We start from the raw sequence: 22,562 nt of genomic DNA, 5'->3' as shown, positions 1-22,562 counted from the left end.
ACTTTTAACATGTTTTTATTATATTTATTATTTTATTAGCTTTCATCACACATAAAATAAAAACATATTACCTCAATACATATTTTTAAAAATATATATAAAATTAAAAAATATATATTTTCTCTGTATTTCAAATCAAAACAAACTGCTTAATTTTTTTTAATAAAATTTTATTTTAATCATTATTGTTTTTTATTAGAAAAGTGGAATCCTAATTAAAAATAATATCATTGTTTTTAAGAAGATTAAAAAAAATTACTATAATATATTCAATTCATTTATAAATAATCATGTATTATCATGATATATGAAATTTTAATAATAATTTACTTATTAATATTTCAATATTAAATGAGAAATACATATATATATATATATATATATATATATATATATATTCTAATTCATTTTATTTTTTATAAAATTAAGAATCCATGATAAAAAGAAATATTTTTTTTGTTAAAAAAATATATTATTAAAATAAGAAGAAATTATGCTAGAATGGAGTTTAAATTATATATTTTCTAACAATTATTTTTATTATTGTATAATTAAATAAAAATCAAAGAGCTTCTCAATAAATAAAATCTAATATCTGAATATTCATTTTCATCTCAATATTATAATTTAATATTTAATTTTAATAAAAAAAATTATTATTAGTTATTAATATATATATATATAATTATTAATTTATTTTATTTACACACAAATCAATTGTTTAGTTTATAATTAATTTTTTTTAATGGACCCAGCTAACTAAAACAATTCATTGCAATACAAATACCCACTTCTAAATTAGATTTGGGCTTTCTTCAAATTCATCATAAAAGGGCTCTCAATCTCAAATAAAGAAAACGCATCAATTTGCCAGGGTCATAACACAATTTTTGGCCGCTGTCTCCATTCTTCTATTTTTCAAACCACTAATTAATTTATTTTATTATTATTAATATTAGTATTCAGGTCAGCTTGCGTGCACCTTAACTAACCACACGGGTCCTAAAGTTAATGACCATGTAAACCTCCAGTGACCCTGAGGTTTGTAAAACTCGAACTGGTGACCTCTAAGGAGTAAACCTGAAACATGACCAGTTGAGTTGCACCCTCAAGTTTAATTAAATTTTAATTTTTTCATGATCTAATTTTGACTCTTTATTTTTGTGAAAGAATTAGTAAAAATTCAAAAATATATCTTTTTAGTAATTTTATTTTCTAAAAACCGACATCAATTTCTTTTAAATAAAAAAATAAAAAAAATCAAAATAATGAATTTTTTAAAAAAATACATAGTAAAGATGACATTTCATAAAAAAAAAAATATACTGTAAGGGTGATGTTTTTTTTTTTTTCTAAAATTAACTATCTGCTTGAATCTCTGAAACCAATTTTTTTTAAATTAATAGACGGTGATTTTCAATCTTCAACAATAAACTTTTGACTCCCGATACAACATCCACCGAGATGCGAAAATGTTAAAAAATTTCATTCATATTTTTAATTTCAATACAAGTATGGAAACTAAGTTACATAATGTCCCTTTGATCTAATCTTTTTTCTGTGTAGAAATTAAACCTACAAAAGAGGTGGGTATCATCGGCTAAATTTGTGAGAAAGCAAGGCAGTTCCACAACCTGAGATGGATAACAAGCTGCAATGGTGTTGCTGTTGCTGTTGCCGCTGCTGCTGTAGTTGTTCTACAGTACAACTACAACATAACACAGACAAAAAAAATAAAATAATTACAGCATGCGGGAGCAAAATGCACCTCTTTGGCTATAGAAATCTGGTGCCCGCATGGCAATGATGTAGAAGATTATGAGCAATAGCATCCCTAGCTTTCATTGAAGTTGCCGATCTCAAAGCAACCTCAGGAACCATCTCATCATCAACAAGTTCCACCCTCAGCTCTGGATCAATTTCCTCATTTTGCATCTCACAAATATTATGCAGCACACAGCATGCCCCAAGCACCACTGGCAAGTCCTGCAGTTTCACCTCTGTTCTTTTCTGCAAGCAACTCCACCTCCCTTTCAACCTCGCAAAGGCATCCTTTGCAACCAATTGAATCTCCCCAATCTTCTCATTGAAGGCATGCTGAGTCCATGTCAAATTCTGCTGTGCATAAGGCACCAAAACCCAATCCATTAATGGGTACCCCGAAGTCCCAACAATCCAAACATCCTTCAAGAGGCCTCCGTTAGCCCTTTGAAATAAAGCAGACTTCTCCAACACCTGATCATCAGGCATCGAACCAGGCCAGCCAATACACACATCAGTAAATATCCCTTTTGGATCAACAACACCTTGAACAGTAATCGAATAGGATGTCTTCTGATTCCTCTCTGTATGCCTCTTATTAAAATATGCGGCAACGCTAATCTTTGGAGCTATAATAGGTATATGAGTAGTATACATAGATCCCACAGCATTGGGTATCCCAGAAATGGATTCAAATTCATTTTTTATCTTCCTCAAACCATCCTCATCGGGCCACTGCAAATACTTGGGCATTAAAACACTCCTTATAGCTGAACATACTTCAAGAACTAATTTATGGCAAGTAGAAATGCCCAAACCAAACCTCTTGGATACAAGTCTAAGTGGTTCGCCAGTAGCCAATCTCCAAATACAAACAGCAACTCTTTGCCTAACAGGAATAGCATTACGCAAAGTAGTATCTTCTTTAGCTATAACTGAATTTAACTCCTCACAGATCATATCAAAAGTAGACTTACTCATTCGAAAAGCCTTCTTGAAGTCTTCCTCTGGATAATCTGGTCTATTACAATCATCCCACCATTCTTTATCTCTATCTTTCACCCATAACCGTCTTTGTTGACCACCGCCACCGTGCTTTGTATCTTTAAATATTCCTTCCCTGGCAGCCACGCCATTAGAGACGGTTGAAACAGCCAAAGCACCAGCTATTGCCCTTGAATTCTTGCGCTTTCTTCGTTCTGTTTCTTGAACTTCGACGTGGTAATCTTGGAATTTGTCGTAGTATTCAACCATCGTTTTAATCCTTTTATTGTGGTTAGCCTCTAATAATACCTTCTCTTCGTTTGAAGCCTTGCTCTGCTCTTCTTGATCACTCTTTTCTTGTTGTTCTAGCAATATCAATGATGTGATGATACCCTTCAAGTTTTTCTTCTTCTTCTCTCTGCCATCTTGCTCAAAAGAATCGTTGCCATCGCTATCATTTCCTTGCCTGTCCTCCTTTCTTTGCCTTTTCTTTGAGTTGCTGATCATGCTATTGGGTTCATTCATTTGGCGGAGTGAGGATGGAAGAAAGGTGAACATGAGGGGGGAGTTTCGAGCGAGGTTGTTGGTTTGGTAAAGAAGGGAGTTTTCATACATATAAAAAAGGAAAAGAGTTGAAACAAAAGACAGAGAAACTGGACAGTCTTCGACTGCTGGCTTTCAAAAAATGTGTGGACAAAGTGTGAACACACTGACAATACTAGGTTTAGATCCCTTTCACTTGCATGATTGAAATTTACATGCCCTGACTGGGCAAGGCTATATAGCTGTGTTTCACTGTTAATCATAGCCTCCCCCTTTAGATATTTGCAAGACACCTAATAAACGACTACTGGTTTTCATCAAATGGAACAAGAATTCTTTAAAATTTAATCCTTTTGACCACCCATAAAACTAGATTAGGGCTTCTCCTTCTTCCTCGTTTAATATAGTTTTTCGGGCGTTAAAACCCTAATTTTATATATATATATATATATATATATATATAAAAGGATAAAAATAACCAAATGATTCTAGATTAGGTCATTTATAATACAAACCCACTTTGTCTTAGTCTTTAGACCCATATTTTTCTTTTCTTTTAAGGGCTACATGATGATCTCACCAACAAATTATTCAACTTCATAGCAGCACCCATTCATTCCCATTGTTTATTAACGAATTGTTTGTCAAAATAATGATGGTGCTGTGAATAGAAGGAATAAAGCGTGCTTGTGAGACGGCAAGACCTCGGTAAAGCCATGAATTGTGCGCCCTAGATCTTTCACGAGATTATAATAGCTAACAAAAAAACGTGGGCTAGGTGTGGACACAGCTTTGGGAAGGCGCTACACGTTAGACTTTGTGGCCTGTTGGGGGCGGGGGTGGTGCGCGCCTGTGACTTCAGGTTTCACACGGTTTCTTGTGGATTCCGGCTGCTTTACTGGAATGTTGCTGATGTGGTTGGTCCTTTATCAATCTGCATTTACAAAGAGCTATTTTTTAAAAATAAAAATTTTAAAAAAACATTTAATGTGTAGTTTAATTAATTAGGTTTTGTATTTATTTTTTAGATATTACTAGTTCGAATGCTGCAAATCTAATCAGGGTCATTATTGATCGTTAATTTCAAGATTTTAGGAGATTAATCAAGTGTGTGCAAGCTAATTTCAAGATTAAAAATAAAATTGCATTTCAGTTGTCGGTGGTGGACCAATTAAATTTGAATTTGTGTGCAAGCAGCAGCAACTCCAAATGGATGGGGCCTTTCTTTGAACAGGGCCAGGGTAGATGAATGACAGGGACAGAGGCGAATACAAATTTGTCAAGTACTTTGGTGAATTCTTTGACCACGATGTCTAGATGCCCTTAAAGCCAAGGTGCTTGTGTAGCCCTAGGAGGGATTTTCTTCTCTCCTTTGCCACGGTTAGAACACCTTATTTGTGGAAAAAAAACAGATATCAAAAGTAATGGCGGAAGAAAACATAAAAAAGGAAAAGAACTTGGTAGAATCTTGAGTACTTCACCCGGAAGTAAGAAAATAAAGACCACTAGGTAGGTAGATATCATACTCCGGAGGAAAATAAAAAAATCAATAAAAAATCTATCGATATTTTATCATGAACACTGCTCAACTAATAATAAAAGCTTATCAAGATAGATCAAAAAACATTACGAAAGACTCCATGATGATACCAAGAGAGACTGAATGTAATGTCATATCAACAAACCAAAAAACAAACTATATAAAATATCATGAGATGAATATTTTTTACTTATATTTAATCACTTAACTTAATTTAATTGAAAAACAAAAATCCTATTGAAAAAGCTAAATTTAACCCAGAACGATAAATAAAAAGACTCGGGATAACTTAAATCATCACCAAGATTAATGAAAAATCATACATAAAGCAAATAAAAAAATAACAGCGTCAAATCTCCAATTAAATAAATATGGAGAGATTAAACTAAAAAAAATATTAGCTTAAAAAAAGAAAAAAAAACAAACAAGCAAACTCAGGTGAATTTTCTAAACCCGAGTTAATCTTTTAAATTCACAATCTGTGAAATCCTAGACCCAGACTCAATTAAGATGTTCAATCTCCAACAAATTTAATGTTGAAACATGAAATAAAAAAAATCAATTTAAACAAATTGCTTAGGCAAAAAAATAGCAATTAAAATAATGAAGATCAAATTGGTAGAACAAAAAGTTAAGGAGAATGAAATTGCAAAAAAAACTTTTTAAAAGCATCTCGAATAAACACAAATAACATTTAAAAGAACGAGTATTAAATTTAAAATATAAAAAAATTAAAAGGGGATGAAAGTGAAAAATATTTAATTTCTTAAATCATCTCAAATAAAACAAATAGTATTTAGGGACAAAATGTAAAGAAATAACAAATTAAAGGGCTTCTTTTACATTAGGTTAGTACAAAAATCAAGGAGAAGAGAGGGACGAAAAAAAAAAAAGGGCTGCACATGCCGAACTAGAGATCCATTTGAAACACGCGCTGCACCGAAACAGAGGAGAAATCGAGATGATTTGAATATCATATTGAAAACCATATTTTGACCATCTCACGATGTCTCACACGCCACCCAAAAAGTGCAAAGACAATTTACATACCAACAAGTTTTTTTTAATAATATCTATATTAAGTCAATTGCCAAAGATCCCTTCAATCAACTGGTTTATTACAAAAAAAAAAAATAATAATGCAAAAAAACACCAATGCCCTTGGATATAAGTTATATATTTTTTTATTTTTTAATATAAAATGAGTTATTTTAAAACGAAATAGATGATAAAGCCCGTAGCTCTGGATTTAGAATTTTCTGCTTATTAAATAATCTCACCGTATAAAAAAATATATAAAAACCTTACCCCTTCCCATTCATAAATAACTTTTTGATTAATAGAAAAGGACTATTCTATCCAATGCAGATCCAATATAGTGTTTTGTGTTTTGATCTACCGTGAAAACATGATATCTTATAGTTTATTTTTAATTTAATAAAAGACAATAAAGAAATCCAAAAATCAAGCATCTGAAAATGCAATGGCTTTGGATCTCTCACCAAGAAGTCATTTCTAGTGAGCTGTAAGAATCATGCTCGGGATGGATGAGACGATGAAATAAAAACAAATAGAATGAGGCCTTGCACAGTCCTATAAGCTACGCGGATTTCATAAATTATTCCAGCCTGTCCATGTGAAGAACGGGAAGTAAGTCATCACCCACAACCTAATAATCAATTTAGTATTCAAGAGTCGCACATGTGTTCGATGCTAATTGCTAATTCCTAACAAAATAAAAACGGTGGCAAAGGCGGAGACCAAGTCAGGATTCTTGAGATTTGAAAATGGATATAATATTTTCGTGACCATGGAAGCACTAGATAAAACATGCTTGCCCAATTCAACATTACACACCATTTTTGACCAGACCACTAGCAATGTGCTAACAGTTGGGGGAGGAATACAGAGGACGGTGTCATTTTTTCTTGTAGTAAAGCTGCCATGTTCGAGACGAGAAAGTTAACACCAGCTGATCGCCTTTCGCTGTTTTGCCAAAATTACACTAAGTTGAATGGCTATATGAAATTGACTCGAGAGACTTCTAGAGAGTTACCAGGTCCAACTTCCAACGAGATTCCAGTACATGTTTTACGTGGTGGTCGCCAGTTTGAATCTGATGGAATGAGCAATATCGATTTTGGCCGGTCCTCTACAGATGAAAATTAAAACTCGAGGTCAGGCCTAGCAAAGTGATTTGTTGAACATCAACAACAACATGTGCATTTCGCTGTTCAACTAGTCTAAACTAGAAAGACTTTGCATTCCTGTTCCCAGAGGTAAAACAGAAGATGCCTCGTCCACTATCATTCCAACGTCAAACATTTGAAAAGTTCATGGGTTTTATTAGTGGGGTTGGTTCATATCAAAAAACATTGCATCAATTGACCAAATCACTGATTGTTCATACAAGTAATTGTTTTCAAATCCAATCTAATTATCACATATTTAACAGATGTACAACAGTTAGTGCTGTTACCTCTAAGGTGTAAGTTAAAAAAAGAGAGGCGAGAAACAGCAATTAAGAAGACTAATTACCGAAGATTATAGCACGAGGTGGCTTCCTTGAAGCATTGTTTCCAGGTAAAGAAGTTGGCCCATCCAGTGAACCTAGACTTCTGAGAACAAATGTAGGTCAACAATGCACCTCCAGCAACCAGCTTCCACAATTTACTGCGACTCTGGTCAGCATCAGTGAATTATCTGATGTCAACTATAAGCAAAGACAGGAGGCAAGTTAACCAACTCGTCAATCACATCATGCCTGAGAAAACGATAAGCTTGCATATTTCATAGACGAGTCTAAGCAAGGGGTTTGCCAGCCCATTCCTGTTCTCGTCTCTTTTGCTTGGCGCATCTGGTTAAATTTCTCTTTCCCCTTCTCCAGAAGAGGGTCATGCACAACATAGTCATTTGATCCTCTTTGCGAGACATACCATCCTGTTATAATCACAATAAAGAACTTCCCTACATGTTGTGAATAAATTGATAAGGTTTTTAAAAAGAAGAGCGGTTCTATTTCAATAATTACTAACATGATCATGGTTTTTGCCTTCGAATATAAACCTACATGTTGCATGTGCTGAGGACTTCAAGGTTCTTGTTTACAGAAGATACAAATATCAACTATTTAATGTTTTTAGGATGATTTGCATTGTTTTGTAACTCAACTAGTAGGTCTAAGAATACATTGACAGGAATTTTGTCATCTTTAATTTCACTCTGGGTATTTTTACCAATTTGAAAACATAAAATAATATCAGGTCATGTGGTTTCCATAACTGTTCAAAGAAATGAATAGAATTCACACTGAAGCTTACCTTGCCACGTTCAGGTGCAAATGTTAGCCAGATAGTGCCACAGTCAGACAAATCCTCATTTTCAGCAACTCCAGATTCGCTGTTTGAGGCATCTGCCTTCGTAGAGAGGGCCTTTCTAAGCTTTTCAAGTTTAGCTTAAACCAAATAAACCAGAAGAAAAGGATTAAAAGAAGCAACTACACTGTATATGTAGAAGAAAAAACAGGTCAACTTGTACAAGTACACAAACAGAAGATAAAAGTGAAACAAATAATTGTAGAAAGTTTTTGCTTCATCCTTCAACGCATCCTTGTTTTAACTAATCGGTCATCATCGTTCATTTGATGGCTCCTTTCCCTTTTGAAATCTAGACAAAAGAAATATATTGTTTTGAAAAACAAAGAAAATAGACATGTTAATGTTGTGAAAATTCATCATATGAAAATGTACTGTAAAGTGTCACGGTACCATTTTGCTTTAGCTTAGGTGGAAGATCACCAAGCTCCTTTCCCTTTTGAATTATTTGCTGGCGCATTCCTGAATAAAAAAGGGCATCATCTTCATTGTCATCATCACTGTTAGAAAAAGGGCTGAATCTCTCCTTGGTGCTTCTTTCTTTGAGCCTGGAGCTTCTTTCACAGATAAAGTGCCTTTCTTTGAGCTTAGAGCTTCTTTCACAGATAATTGAACATCCCTCGTTGTTTCACCTTCAGAAGAGTTCTGCATTGATTCAAACACATCCCAAATGAAAACTAATAGACCACTCTCACATGTATAGTGCATAAATTTAACTGCTAACTTGTGAGGATATCATTCTAAAGTAGAACTATTAGAATCACAACAGTGAACTCAGAACCTACAAATTTTAAAATGTCTGACTTGCAGGAGAGCTTTGCAACTGAAAACTTGGAAAATTTGACACTTGAGGACTAGACAGATCCACCTTAATCCAACAAAAACCAGAGCATAAATAATGGTTCAAAATCCAAATTATGCAGTATTGCCAACGCACTGCACATTTTTGTAATAAACTTAAACATAACTATAATTCTTGCAAAAAAATGCAGTATTTAAAGATATTTGAACACTAAATCACTGCTACAACACTAAATCACAGCTATATCTAAGTGTTCAATAGCTGAATGCCACTAGCACGTGCTTTTTCCCTATGCCCTTTTGTCTAGATTTTTAGTTATTGTAGTATTTCTTCCCTTTAATCATGGGTCAGACTGTAACTTTATTTGATCATAAACAGCGTAACAGTAAGAATGGCAAAATTACCAATTCTTTACTTGGATTTTCTTCTTTTAGGAGATGAGGATCATTTAGTACATCATGACTACTCTTGGTCTTTTGCTTAGTGGCTGCCAACTGCTTCTCCTCTTCTTCAGCTTCTCTCCAAAAGAAAGCAAGTTCAGCTTTCTGCATTAAGCAAAGCCTTAACATGGTAACAGGGACAACAATAAATGTCTTTGCATTCTCAAATTATGACATTCTGTCAGGTTGGAGGAACTTACTTCTCTGCTTTTTTCTTTGAATCTTTATTTTCAGTTTCAGGTTCGATTGAGGACTTGGAAGGTACCTTTGGAATGATATCTTCAAAAGGGTTCCACAGTACCTAAATAAGGATTTCAATATATATTGTGACCTCGGATTATTGAGAGTATGAAGATTCAAAGTTGATACAAATGCAAAAGTATATTATATTGATATGTCATGTACCAGATGCAGTAAGAACAAGATGAATAGGCACAATATACCAGCAATATATCATACACCTAAAAGACCATACTACACACATGTTTTTACATAATCATCTATCTCAATTGCCAAAACTATTGAACCTTTAACAGCTCCAGAAATTGCTATGCATTTATAATAAAAGATACCCATTTCACAGCACAAACAAGCCTACCTCAACTGATGTCATTCTTGGAGGTGGATCTAATGGCCGATCATCATCCTTATTAGTTTCAGCCTCGCCAAGTGACAGAAGATTAAATACTGAATCCCCAGTAATCTGAAAATGAAAAATATTAGTTCCAAACAACACTCAATTTAGCCCAAAGAATTTCAAATCAAAAAAGCAAAACCTACATTACCTTTCCGGAAATAGTATTCTTCTTATCAAGCCAATCACACCTTTCCAACGTGATAAAAAATTGACTCCCGTTTGAATGTGGCCTACCCGCATTTGCACATGCAACTAAGAACTAACCGTCTATAGTTAAATCTCAGACGTGAAGCACTCATCCGCAAACACAGTTCGATATATACTTTCACCACCTACAAATATCGACAAGCATCAATATTCCAATTAACAATATCACAACAATAAAATCACTTAAAGACAATGATTCCTTCTAATATTACAAAAAAGAATAAAAAATACAACATTTAACCAAGGGAAAAAAATCCACTTAAATTGTTAAATGAAGGGACAAACTTTAAACAAAATTTTACTTTCTTATCCAAAAATTAGCCAAAAAAAGTCACCAGCATGTAAATATATCCCAATTTAACCAAATAACTGATAATTACACTTTAGTCGCATTAACAAACACATAAAATCATCAATCTATACTAAACTACATGAAACCCTGAAAACCCTATGACAAGCCCTATATTAATAAAAAAATTGCAGCTATCAAATTAAACAGAAGAGAAATTACAGAATCACCTACCTGTGCCAGCGCCAGTAGGGTCACCGCCTTGAACAAGAAAGATTTTAATAATACGATGAAAGATGTTATTATCACAGTAACCTTCGAGGCAGAGCTGAACGAAGTTTCTAACAGCTTTTGGTGCTTCTTTAGGCCAGAGCTTGATGTCTAAAGGACCGTAGGTTGTGTTTAGTATTACTTTGCCTTTTGTTGGTGGCTCCGACACGTAAATTGATGGCATTATTCTGTGCTAACCAGGATCAGGGGCAGTGAGTGTGGGTGAGGTTTAGGAGTTTTTAATGAGCGATAGGTGTTTGTGTTTTTGCCTCCGTGAATTGGTTCCCTTCGAGCGTGTAATAATTTTGAGCTGGCATCAAAGACGTGTTAGTGAAAAACGTTTTCGGAGAAATTTGTCGGCTTAACTATGCTCTTTTGATTAATTTAGTATCCCTACTGTTAAATTTGATGAATTAAGTCCCTTTACAGTTATTCTTATTTACAATCAGACCTGCAATTGAGTTTGATGTGTGGAGGATGATATTAGTTATTTTTTAAAATAGTTTTTTTTAAAATATATTAAAATAATATTTTTTTAAAATAATTATTTTAATATTAACATGATCTAAAAATATAAAAAATTAATTTAAAAAAAATCAATTTTTTTTTTTGTTATATTTGGTAAATTAGACAATAAATATCCCTATCCAATGTCAAGTCAATTTTTCATGAATTTTGACTTTTACAAAAAAGAATAATAAATGTCCAATATCTATTACTTCTAATTTCAGAAAAAAGAAAAATTGATTATAAAACAATATTTTAAAATAAATTCTGCTAATATTTAATTTATTTACAGTTAGAAATTTTCTTTCCATTTTTTTTATTACACGGAATTTCTTTTAATTTATTTTAAAATGTCAAAAAAATGATTAAAAAATTAACAAAAAAATGTATAATCATGAGATTTTGTGTTTTATGAATATATTATGGATGGATATTCATTTATTTTTTTAAAATGTGATTTTAAGTGAGTCTAGAGAGAGAGAGAAAAATCAATATCGGGTTGGGGTAACCAGCCTTGACCTGTCCGGGTTGGGAGATAGGGCCGGATGGTGCATATGGATATTCCGGGTCGAGGACAGGTGGAGCAAAATCCGCTCAGACCCGAGCCATTGCCATCATCCCTAGTACTCAGCAATTTGGTGGCCTTTTGCAGCTAAGGATGGGAGGCCGAGGAGTTATTGGTGATAAATGGACCTCAAGGATTCTTTGGGCTTATGCTAGCTATAGGAAGAGCAATCAGTGTATTTTCTTGATCCAACTCCAGATTTATTGCTAAGTTTTTTCTTTACTGGCTCGAATGGTTGCATCGCAAGCTTTGTCTTTCCTCAAGGTTATCTTCTTTCTGATAGCCTCTGGTTATTTCTTTTCTAGGCCTGCATATGGTTGTTGTTGAAAGACAATTACAAAACAGGGAACGAATGATGGCTGAAGGTTTGAAGAATACTGTTGCAGAAGTAGGCACCGGTACTGACAATGCTTAAATGCGCGACTATAAATGCCGATAAACTCTCAGCAGTACTTTTGAAGAGCTATCTCGATATGCTAACTTGAGTCAACTGTTCATGTAAGAGATTAGAGATCTCCTCTTGTTTTGTTTTGGCATTTGGAGCTTGAGGGTTTTTCTCTCATGACAATTCATCTACTTCTGATAGATGTTAGTGTTTCATCTGTCGGAGTAAACAGTTCATACTGAGGAATATAAAAGAATAGCCTTCAAATTTTGCTGTAATCTAAAATCTTTTGAATTGCCTCGTCAATTTGGAAATGCTACGCTGTTGGTGTATAACCATTCAGGTGATATGTCTTCTGTTTTGCTTACACAGCCGACGTAAAGAGTCAAATATTGTCCTGGCAATCTTGCTCGAGGCATCTCGCTAGATCTTCTGGCAATTAAACGGTATCCATCTTAAGAAAAGGATTGCCAGCATCCTTTCCTTTCTGCCCTTTTGCTTCGGAAATGGTTCTTTTCTGAAGGACAGAAGAATTCGATGTCTAATCAAAATGCTGACCAGGGATTTATAAGAGTCGAACTCCCAGTTTCTGAATATGATCAGTGTTTTACTATAACTGTATGCCTTGTTAGGCATGTCTCATCTGAATCTGCCCCCGTCGTTCTAAACCGAAGCCTGCCATTTACGTCCCTGTATGTTTCATCTCGTAATAACACCACTATAAATGCTTAGCTTTGAAGCTCTTTGTCAAAGGCACACGTTTTTCCAACTTTATTAAGATCCAGGAGATAAAGACGTCGAAATCAGTTAAGACTAGAGAAGAAGATTTGGAAAAACAAGGTCAAACATCTTATATGAACCACTACAGCACTGTTACTATATGGAACCGTAGGTTTCAATGCTATTGCAGCCGTAATGACCTATCTATCATGTCTGCTGGGTTATATAGGTTTGGTGTTGCTGCTAACAATAAGTAAATTTTCGCACAGGCATCATCCGGATTGCGAGAACAAACCAATGCAGACATTTTCCTCTCTTTTATTACACCACCAATGCCAATTTAAGAAATAGGATTTTGCTTATATATATATATATATATATATATATATATTAACATATAATATGCTAATATATGATATGTCAATATATTATTTTTCATCTTTTTTGTAAAAGTCACACGCAGTTGATTGATTCCATTTATTTCTTTATCTATATATATTTTGATTGTTAAAAAGTAAAATATATATATATATATATATATATATTATTTTGATATATTTTTGAGTAAAGAATATTTTAATAAACAACTGTTATTATATTTTCAAATACTTCTAGAGTCAGGTGAGACTCACGAGTCCTTTTATGTGGTTTATTCTACTTTTAACCCTGTAAACTCTTGTATGTTTAATTTTTTTAAGTTGCTCTTTTTTTAACTATTATTTTTCTTTGTTATATTATTTTTGTGTTTTTAAATTATTTTAATATATGAATATCAAAAATAAATATTAAAAAACATTATTTTAAAATATTTCGAAACAAAAAGTTGTTATCTCCAATATTAAGATCTATAAAAATACTTTTCTTAATTAAGTATTATCTAGCAAGAAAAAAAAAAAAAAAGAGAAGGGTTGTTTGTCCCTGTAGGTTTGGTTTGACTAGCAAGTCAAATTTCCAAGATATCCAAACAAAGTATTTACTATTCAAAGCATAAAGAGGTTTATCACAAGCGAAGTCTCAACATATATCGTTGTATAAACAAGTACAGAGAGAATTTCCTGGCCAAATTTGCCTAAAAGAAGCGAGGGAGGTGGGAGGGAGAGGCACAAGACTTGGAAAGGAATGAAAAGAAGTTAAGCATTAGTTTCTTTCTACCTTTTTTCTCTCTCTCTCTGTCTTTTTTCCCCCTTTAGCCAGACCTGTGGTGGTTTCGGAGATCCTGACGCCAATTTTTGTAGCATCGAAAACTTGAATTTAATTATCCATATATCTTATTTGAGGGGCATCATCAGCAATATTCCTAAATGCCTTCCAATGCCACAGCTGATGACAATGGTGATTCACTCTTCAATGCCACTGCTGTAGCCATTGACAAAGACAAGAACAGCCAGCATGCTTTTCGTTGGGCTGTTGACAATTTCGCGAGAAATAACCCGGTTATTGTCCTAATTCATGTCAAGCACAAAAACCATCAATATAGTAGGTACCCTCTTCTCTTTTCTCGTTCTATAAATTAATGAGTTGAGGTAATTTTGTCTGATTGTTTTGTTTTATCTGTTGAGATTCATTCAGAAGTTGCTGATGGTCAGGCTGACGAGGCTGAGGAGGTGCAGCAGCTTTTCACTTCCTCCCGTGGATATTGTGCCCGTAAAGGGGTAAGCAAAGCTGATGCAATGCATGTAGAATCTAGCCTTATAAGGTTATATTATTATAGCTGCATTAAAATTAATGGGATTCATGTATATATTGCCAAATTCAGGTTCGTTTAAAGCAGGTAGCACTAGATCACATTGATGTTGCCCAGGCGGTTGCGGACTACATCAACAGCAGTTTAATTGGAAATATTGTTTTGGGTGCATCAGGAAGAAATGTTTTTACAAGGTCTCTCTCTCAAAAAATAGTACTGAACTAGGAAAATCTTTGGTTTACAGAAATTACAATATTGTGCAGTACTAAGCTATCTCATGTTATGGGTGCACAGGAAATTCAAAAACCAAGATGTGCCAACTAGCTTAATGAAAATTGCCCCGGATTTTTGTTCTGTTTATGTAATCACTAAAGGAAAGATCCTCTCTTCCAAAAAAGCACAACGAATGCCTCCTTCTAGTGCACCGCAAAAGACACCATCCATGCCAGCAGTTTCATCTCGAAGTCAGCAGGATAATGCTGAACTAGATTCAGATGGAGTTAGGTAGGAGTTTTTTCTGCACATTTCACTCCTTATTAATGGAAAAGATCCACTGATAGATAAGCAGAGGCTTAACCATCAAAATCTAATACTGCATTGTGTGTGAAGATGCGTTCCTTAGTATACATGATTGAAAAGGAAGCATGCATGTTTATTTTGATAGTCTATCTAGAATGCTCTCTTAATCATATGCCTTGTGTAATGTTACTTTTTTTCTTCTTAAACCAGAGCACAGACAAGGAAGAGAGAGTGTAGAAGTACAGAACCAGGTGGATTTCCTTCGGACAAGGTCCGTGATCTCATTAGAGAACCACAACATGAGGGAGGAAGAAAGTCCATTTCTAATTTCTCGATGGAAAGCACTGACCCTCCCTTCTCTGCCGGAAGACTCTCAACTTTCCGTTATTCTACATCTAATGCATCTCAAAATACAGGGACATTCGAGTTGGCAATCATGGACAGCTCGGCCCAAGGTTTAGATATGTCTATTGCTTCAGCCTCCTCTCTGAACGAGTCAAACGCAGTAAGTGCAAAGTGTTCTTCAGTCAACACCAGTAGGTTTCTTTAGGTTGAACGTTTTGTAAATTGTATTCATACAATAAGAATTACTGCATTGTAAAAAATGGATATTGATAACCGTAGCATTTTTGGATTATGCTTTGCAGGACTTCTTAGAAGCTGAGATGAGAAGACTGAGGCTTGAGCTGAAGCAGACCATGGCAATGTACAGCACAGCTTGCAAAGAAGCACTTTCAGCCAAAAAAAAGGTAGTTTTATACCATCATCGAATGCATCAAAAATTTGAAAGAACATTGCTGTCATTGAACTCAATCCTGCATTTGAACACATTGCAGTTTCCATACTCAGTTGGCTGCTGATACCCAGAAGAAACTTAATTGATAGGTTATAAAGAAAATCTTATGAGACGCCACAGCTTAAAGCACCATTAACAAATGTTATGTTTTTTAAATTGGTTCAAAAGGTTTAAAGCTGAATGTTCTTGTTCCAGGCTACTGAACTTAATCAATGGAAGGTTGACGAGGTTCGTAAGTTTGAGGAAACCAAGCTCGCAGGAGAGGCAGCTCTTGCCATGGCAGAGCTGGAGAAGGCCAAGTGCAGAGTTGCCATTGAAGCAGCTGAGAAATCACAGAAACTAGCAGAGATGGAAGCTCGGAAAAGAAAGCAGGCGGAGATGAAAGCTGAGCGAGAGACAGGGGAGAAGAATCGTGCTTTGAATGCTTTGGCACACAATGATGTGCGGTACAGAAGATACACTATTGAAGAGATTGAAGAAGCCACGGATAAATTCTCACCATCAAATAAAATTGGTGAAGGAGGATATGGACCTGTGTATAAAGGCAAACTTGATCATACCCCGGTTGCCATCAAGGCTTTAAGACCTGGTGCTGCTCAAGGGAAGAAGCAGTTCCAACAGGAGGTAAGGTAGCAAAATAATCTTCTCAGGATTACAAGTGTGATTGTCTGCACAATCTAATTGAGTCATTCATCTTTAAATAGTGCGCATGTTTTTCCTCTAAATCATTAAATATTGGTCAGAAGCCTAATTATTTTTGGAGTTGTTTAAATTCATGACTGATTTAGCATTCTCGGTAATGTGAGTAGGTTGAGGTTCTCAGCACCATTAGACACCCACACATGGTCCTTCTTCTTGGTGCCTGCCCTGAGTATGGAGTCTTGATATATGAATGCATGGACAACGGAAGCTTGGAAGACAGGCTGCTTCAAAAGGACAACACCCCTCCAATTCCATGGAGCACACGATTCAAAATAGCTGCTGAGATTGCCACAGCCCTTCTGTTCCTCCACCAAACAAAGCCAGAGCCCCTTGTCCACCGGGACCTTAAGCCAGCAAATATTCTTTTAGACCGTAACTATGTGAGCAAAATTAGTGATGTTGGCCTTGCTCGTTTAGTCCCTCCTTCTATAGCTGATAGTGTCACACAATACCACATGACCTCAGCTGCAGGTACATTTTGTTATATAGATCCCGAGTATCAACAAACAGGAATGTTAACTACAAGATCAGACATTTACTCAATGGGAATAATGTTACTCCAAATCATCACGGCCAAGCCTCCGATGGGTCTTGCTCATCAGGTGGGGAGGGCCATTGAAAGAGGAGGATTTTCAGACATGCTTGACCAAGCAGTATCGGACTGGCCTGTGGAAGAGGCGTTAAGAATTGCAGTACTGGCGTTGAAGTGTGCTGAACTAAGGAAGAGAGACAGGCCGAGTCTTGCCACAGTTATAGTGCCAGAACTTAACCGGTTGAGAGACTTCGGAATGAATTCAGAACAGCAGCACAGCCGTGGAGTAAGCAGCAGAGGTCGTAGTTGCAGTCCTCTTCCACATCCTACGTCAACTTCACAGGCAAGGATGTCAAATGCAACTCAGGTTGGTCAACATTGACTCATCATATAGACACCAAGATTCAACTTGTTTAAACTCGGTTGTTTGGTATTAAGGTGCTGGGATGGAAGATATATAGCTGCAAAATTTGTAGGAATCAGGAGGACAAAATAAGGGACCTTTTGATGCTAAACAAAACTACAGGTCATGACACTTGAGAAGTTCAATTAGATCACCCCAAAATTACCTAATCAGCTACAAGGATTCTTTTCACTGTTCATTCTCCATATTGGGCCATAGCATGCGTTGGTTTCTGAATGCATCTATTTTCTAATGTGCTGTTTTGATGCTAATTTCCCAGGAGAAAGCACGTGCGTCCTGTAGAGGGAGAACTGAACTAGGTTCTAATCATGGAGAGGCCGACGGCCAAGAAAGTTAAGGGCCAACCTACATGAACCAACACCAGAAAGCTACTAGCTGAGAGAAAAGAACGAAGTGTTTATAAACCAAAGAGACATGGAAGTTCAAGGATGTTTGTAATGTGAGTTCTGATATTTTTGTAAGAAAACAAGATGAAACAAAGAGGCATATATCAGAAATGATGGGAAATAAAAAATGTGAATCTTCACTCTCTTGCGAAAGTGGCTTCTGAATTCCATTACTTTTGTTCTTCCAGCACAATAGACAGTTATTTTGTTATCTTCTAATACTAGGCGGAGGTTGAAAGTACCTTTGAGACAGTGAATAGAGGAACAAAAAGGCTAAAAGGTCAAAGGAAATTGTATCTTTCCTCTAACTTGGATATCAGTTTTCTGTAATCACTGCCAATAATTTTTCTTTGTTTTTTTTTTTTTTTCAAAACTACGACTGAGACATTAACTGGAAAATAGGGTTCCTTTTAGTAATATTGAACACAAGCACAAAGGAGTATGATTACCGCATCCTCATCTGAACTTTGTAAGATCAAGAAGACTGAACAAAGCCACAAAAGAACATAAAGAACCATCTCATAATTAATAGAGCAAAAGGTTGTTAATTAGCATGGAAAATAAGTCCATGATAGTGGGGATAGTCCACATAATCAATTTTGTCCCAAGGACGGAAGTATTCAAGATGGGACAGCACCAATTAATTCATAATTAACGTTGGTGCTACATGGGAGATGGAAGTCACTAGAACCTGGAGTGGGAGAGAAGATTCAGAAGCCTTATCCTGAAAGAAAAGAACAAATAAAGAAGAAAGGCATAAAAAGTAATAAAGTGAGGAGAGAATTAGTGCCCTCAAAACTGGATTATGATCAGAGAAAGGTATAGGAGAAAGTACGAATGGGATTGTCAAACAAGTTTTGCTTAGGATTCCTTCTCCCACGAGAATGAAAGAATACAAAAATACAAGCTCCAAGCTCCAAAGAGATGATAAAGTACTGATCACAGTGCTTTAGCTTGATACTTAATTATCATGCCAAAATACTGCATTATAAAATAATGCAGGAACAGTTATGCTCAGCTAAATCTTTGAATTAAGAGCTTTTAGCTAAGTGGGAAACAATGTTGCAATGTCAAATGAAAAGTCTTGATGATTTCATCATGTCTGAGCCATGTAGGTCCAACAATGCGTGTTCTGTCTATTCGCATATGCATCCATTTCAGACCAAAAGAAGAAAAATCTGTACCTTCAATGATCTTGAAACTAGCTAAAGCTCTCTGTACAGCACTCTGATATATTCTGAAGGCATCAAATTCCGGCACTTGACTTTAAGGTCCCTTCAATTAAGGGCAAGTTTGGCTCCATTTACTCCATTCTGGTTTATTAAATTATTACCCCATTCATTGGTGAATCCAGCCCTCTGCAGACCAAAGACTAATAAAGGTGTAGAAGTGAGGGCGTCTCCTTTACAGCAATACACCCCTCGACCAATAAAGAAGCATCTAAAAAAAAATGTTTTTTAAAGGAGCCATATACACGCTTGTAGAGCTAAAAAGGAGCTTATGCTGGCTGCATTTTGGTTCTTTATTAGGTCACAAGGTAGATAAGAACAACAAGTTCGTGAGTCAGGATTGACAAAGCCACTAACATCATAACCTGCAGGTTCCTTGATTCAAGGTTGTCCAATGCAACTACAAGAGATGGGCTATCTCAATGGTCCGCTAACATCTCCAAGAGGAAGATGGTTTACCTTGTTTTTCAAGATAGTGATTGTGTTGGAGATGGTCATGTTTGCTAGAGCAAACTCTGATGCTGATCCAATGGGAGAACCTGCGGCGGGTTTACTTTGCATAAGTGATTGTGTTACATGTCCAGTCATATGTTCACCACCTCCTCCACCACTCCTCGACTATCCATCACCACCATCCCGCCACTCTCCATCTCCTCAACATTCCTACCACTCCCCACCACCGCAGCCGCCGCCACCTACATCACCACCCCCATCACCACCATCTTATCATTCACCACCGCGGTCCCCACAAGCACCGTCATGGTATCCTATATGGGGCACTCCTCCACCCCCTGTTTATCATTTCAACACTCCTAACGGCCAAGCACCCCCTGCAAAGGGACTGTACCCCTATCCTTACTACTACTACTATTCCTCAAAGGCCTCTTCTTTTTCTCTCCATGCTTCCCATTTCTTTTTATTGGGAGTCATCCATGTTGTCTACTTCCTGTTCTAGTTGCAAAAGGGATGGTGAGAAGTTTGCTAGTAAATTATTTTATAAGGGGAAATTTGAGGGATCCCATGGTGGTAGAATTGTGAAAAACTAATTACTACTAATTATGCTGTTTATTAATTAAATATTTATTTTAAAGTTTGTAGTAATGCTGTTGATTTTGTCAAGAATGATGTTACTCTTTCCTTTCGTTTCTGCATTGCTCAATTCTAATTTTATGATGCAAGAGAAAGCACATATTGCAAGTTAGCATCAATGAAATTTCTTTACCATCAATGAAGCCTTTTTTTGGGTCTAATCTGATGGGTTGATTTGATAATCTAAAACCTAATTTTAATTATATATTTTATTTTAAATTAATTTACATCAAGTCTGATAATTATGCTCTAAAACATAAAAAAAAAAAAAAAATTGGTTTGATCTAATACATTGCTCGTCTTCTTTTCCTTCTCAACCTTACCAAGCACTTTTATGTTTTTGGGCCAACCTTATTAGGTACATGCTTCAATATAATTTTAGTTTTGGTAATGCTAGCACTGCTCCTCACCCAGGTGTCTATATAATTCTATGCCGAGTAGAGGTGCCTCCTTTGCAAATAGTTCTTTTTTTTGGTTAACATGTCACCTCAAAAAACATGATCAATTATCAACCCACTCACTAGCAAATGACACAATAAGTATTACAATCAATGATGAGTATCAATTTTTTTATATTAATATTATTGTCGGGTTCCTAAAATTTATTTATACATAATAAAAATAATAATTTTTTTAAAAAAAATAGAAGTATCAAAGATCTTATTAGATAGATCTTGAGTTATTTATAGGTTTATACAAAGATTACTTAAATATCAAATGTTCTTTTCAGCTTTGAATAATTACTTTAAAGATTGAGTTGTTGCAAACCATAAGTCATCTAAGTATCGGGTCTCTAATGGTAATTTACACGAATAACTAATGAGAAATCTCTTAAACCCTTTTAAGATAAAGGAATTGTTTTGTCTTTGAGTAATATCTTTTTTTTTTCAAGTGTTATGTATAGTACTATACAAACGAAATAAGAGGTATAACCATTTTATTTATAAAAAAACCTAAAAATCCTAAAAATAAATAAAATACCAATTTACCCCCTGAATGATATCACATATATTATTTCATGATAATTTTAAAAATTTATTTAATCAAGTCCTTACTTGATTTTTCTAAGTCTAGAATTGTAATTCTCTATATAAATTATATTATATTCTTTAATTTCTAAAACTTATTTACAATCATTGATTAACCATCACATTTTAATTTCTAACAAATATTTTATATGTGTGTAACCCGTTAGGTTTCCTAATAAGTTGGCCCAAATATAAATTAAAAATTCTAAATAAAATAGGATTAAATTAATTACATTAATTAATTTATTATCTAAATTGATTGATTTATATTTGAAAATTAAGTACAATGTCTAGCAATTTGTCATGATTTTCAAATATTAGAAAAGTCATAAGTGGTTTGACTTAACATTTCAATGATCAAAATATTTCTCAGTATAATCATTATCTCTTCATCAATAATATTCTGATTTAAATATTATAGCATGAAGTATGTCTACTCTATCAAATCATGTTTGTTCTCAACACCATAGTCATTGATTCTTTAAATAAAATTTGAAACTATTTTCATATCTCATTCCACCTTGCACAAAGATTTACAATAAATACTATTTAAGAACATATGAAATGTTTTTTTTCTAATTCACCTGAGATGATGAATCCTCTCTTGATCACTTATATATTTTCATGTAATTCATGTTATACTCAATATCTACTCGTTTGTTGCTCTTAGTTAGGATAACGTATAACAGGATTAGGACATGATAATTTTTTTACATAAGATAACTTAGTAATCTCAAGTATAAAGATCACTCACATAACCGTCATGTGAACCTTTCCATGGACACAAGTGATTTCTTCATATGGAATTCTTATACGGGTCAATTTAGTGTGTATGTCATCTGACAATCATCTATATATTAGTTCTAGATATTCTTTATACATCAATTTATAAGAACAATTGCTTCTTTTTATTAAAGAAAAAAATAATATGTATCAGTCTCAACAACTCTAATTAATATCCAATCTTAATAAATAATTAACTAGGAACAATATTTTAATGCAATAAAAATCTCATAATTATAACAACTTTATAATTTTCTTCGCAAAGCATTTTTGTCCCTAAAACTATATCTTTACTATAGATTCATATGCCTTTATTAATAATTAAATATGTTTTAATAAATAAAATTAATGTCACGTGTAATCATC

The 22,562-nt window shown here is 34.6% G+C and overlaps 3 protein-coding genes, 1 long non-coding RNA gene and 1 pseudogene across 4 annotated transcripts; 3 read left to right on the top strand and 2 right to left on the bottom strand.

The window, feature by feature from the left end:
- Window positions 1–1,465: 1,465 nt before the first annotated feature.
- Window positions 1,466–3,561, bottom strand: LOC133688733 (protein ALP1-like). The gene has a single exon (XM_062108324.1). It carries the CDS (start codon window positions 3,358–3,360, stop codon window positions 1,777–1,779), a length of 1,584 nt encoding a protein of 527 aa, XP_061964308.1. The 5' UTR covers window positions 3,361–3,561; the 3' UTR covers window positions 1,466–1,776.
- Window positions 3,562–6,479: 2,918 nt separating this feature from the next.
- Window positions 6,480–11,243, bottom strand: LOC133690121 (peptidyl-prolyl cis-trans isomerase CYP57-like; annotated as a pseudogene).
- Window positions 11,244–11,868: 625 nt separating this feature from the next.
- LOC133687921 (uncharacterized) lies at window positions 11,869–12,618 on the top strand. The gene is made up of 2 exons (XR_009841060.1): window positions 11,869–12,094; window positions 12,225–12,618. It is a non-coding gene; the product is annotated as an uncharacterized LOC133687921 (long non-coding RNA).
- Window positions 12,619–14,325: 1,707 nt separating this feature from the next.
- On the top strand, window positions 14,326–17,639 carry LOC133688375 (U-box domain-containing protein 35-like). The gene is made up of 8 exons (XM_062107845.1): window positions 14,326–14,500; window positions 14,594–14,676; window positions 14,781–14,902; window positions 15,003–15,212; window positions 15,438–15,763; window positions 15,852–15,976; window positions 16,219–16,647; window positions 16,833–17,639. The coding sequence occupies exons 1-8, from the start codon at window positions 14,326–14,328 to the stop codon at window positions 17,637–17,639; spliced, it is 2,277 nt and encodes a 758-aa protein (XP_061963829.1).
- A 2,066-nt stretch (window positions 17,640–19,705) lies between these two features.
- LOC133688371 (pollen-specific leucine-rich repeat extensin-like protein 3) lies at window positions 19,706–20,251 on the top strand. The gene has a single exon (XM_062107841.1). It carries the CDS (start codon window positions 19,706–19,708, stop codon window positions 20,249–20,251), a length of 546 nt encoding a protein of 181 aa, XP_061963825.1.
- The last annotated feature ends 2,311 nt before the right edge of the window (window positions 20,252–22,562 follow it).

The sequence above is a fragment of the Populus nigra genome, chromosome 3 (genome assembly GCF_951802175.1).
Source record: "Populus nigra chromosome 3, ddPopNigr1.1, whole genome shotgun sequence".
Classification (NCBI taxonomy): domain Eukaryota; kingdom Viridiplantae; phylum Streptophyta; class Magnoliopsida; order Malpighiales; family Salicaceae; genus Populus; species Populus nigra.
Note: the sequence above shows the minus strand (reverse complement) of the source record. Positions and strands in the feature narration are given on the sequence as shown.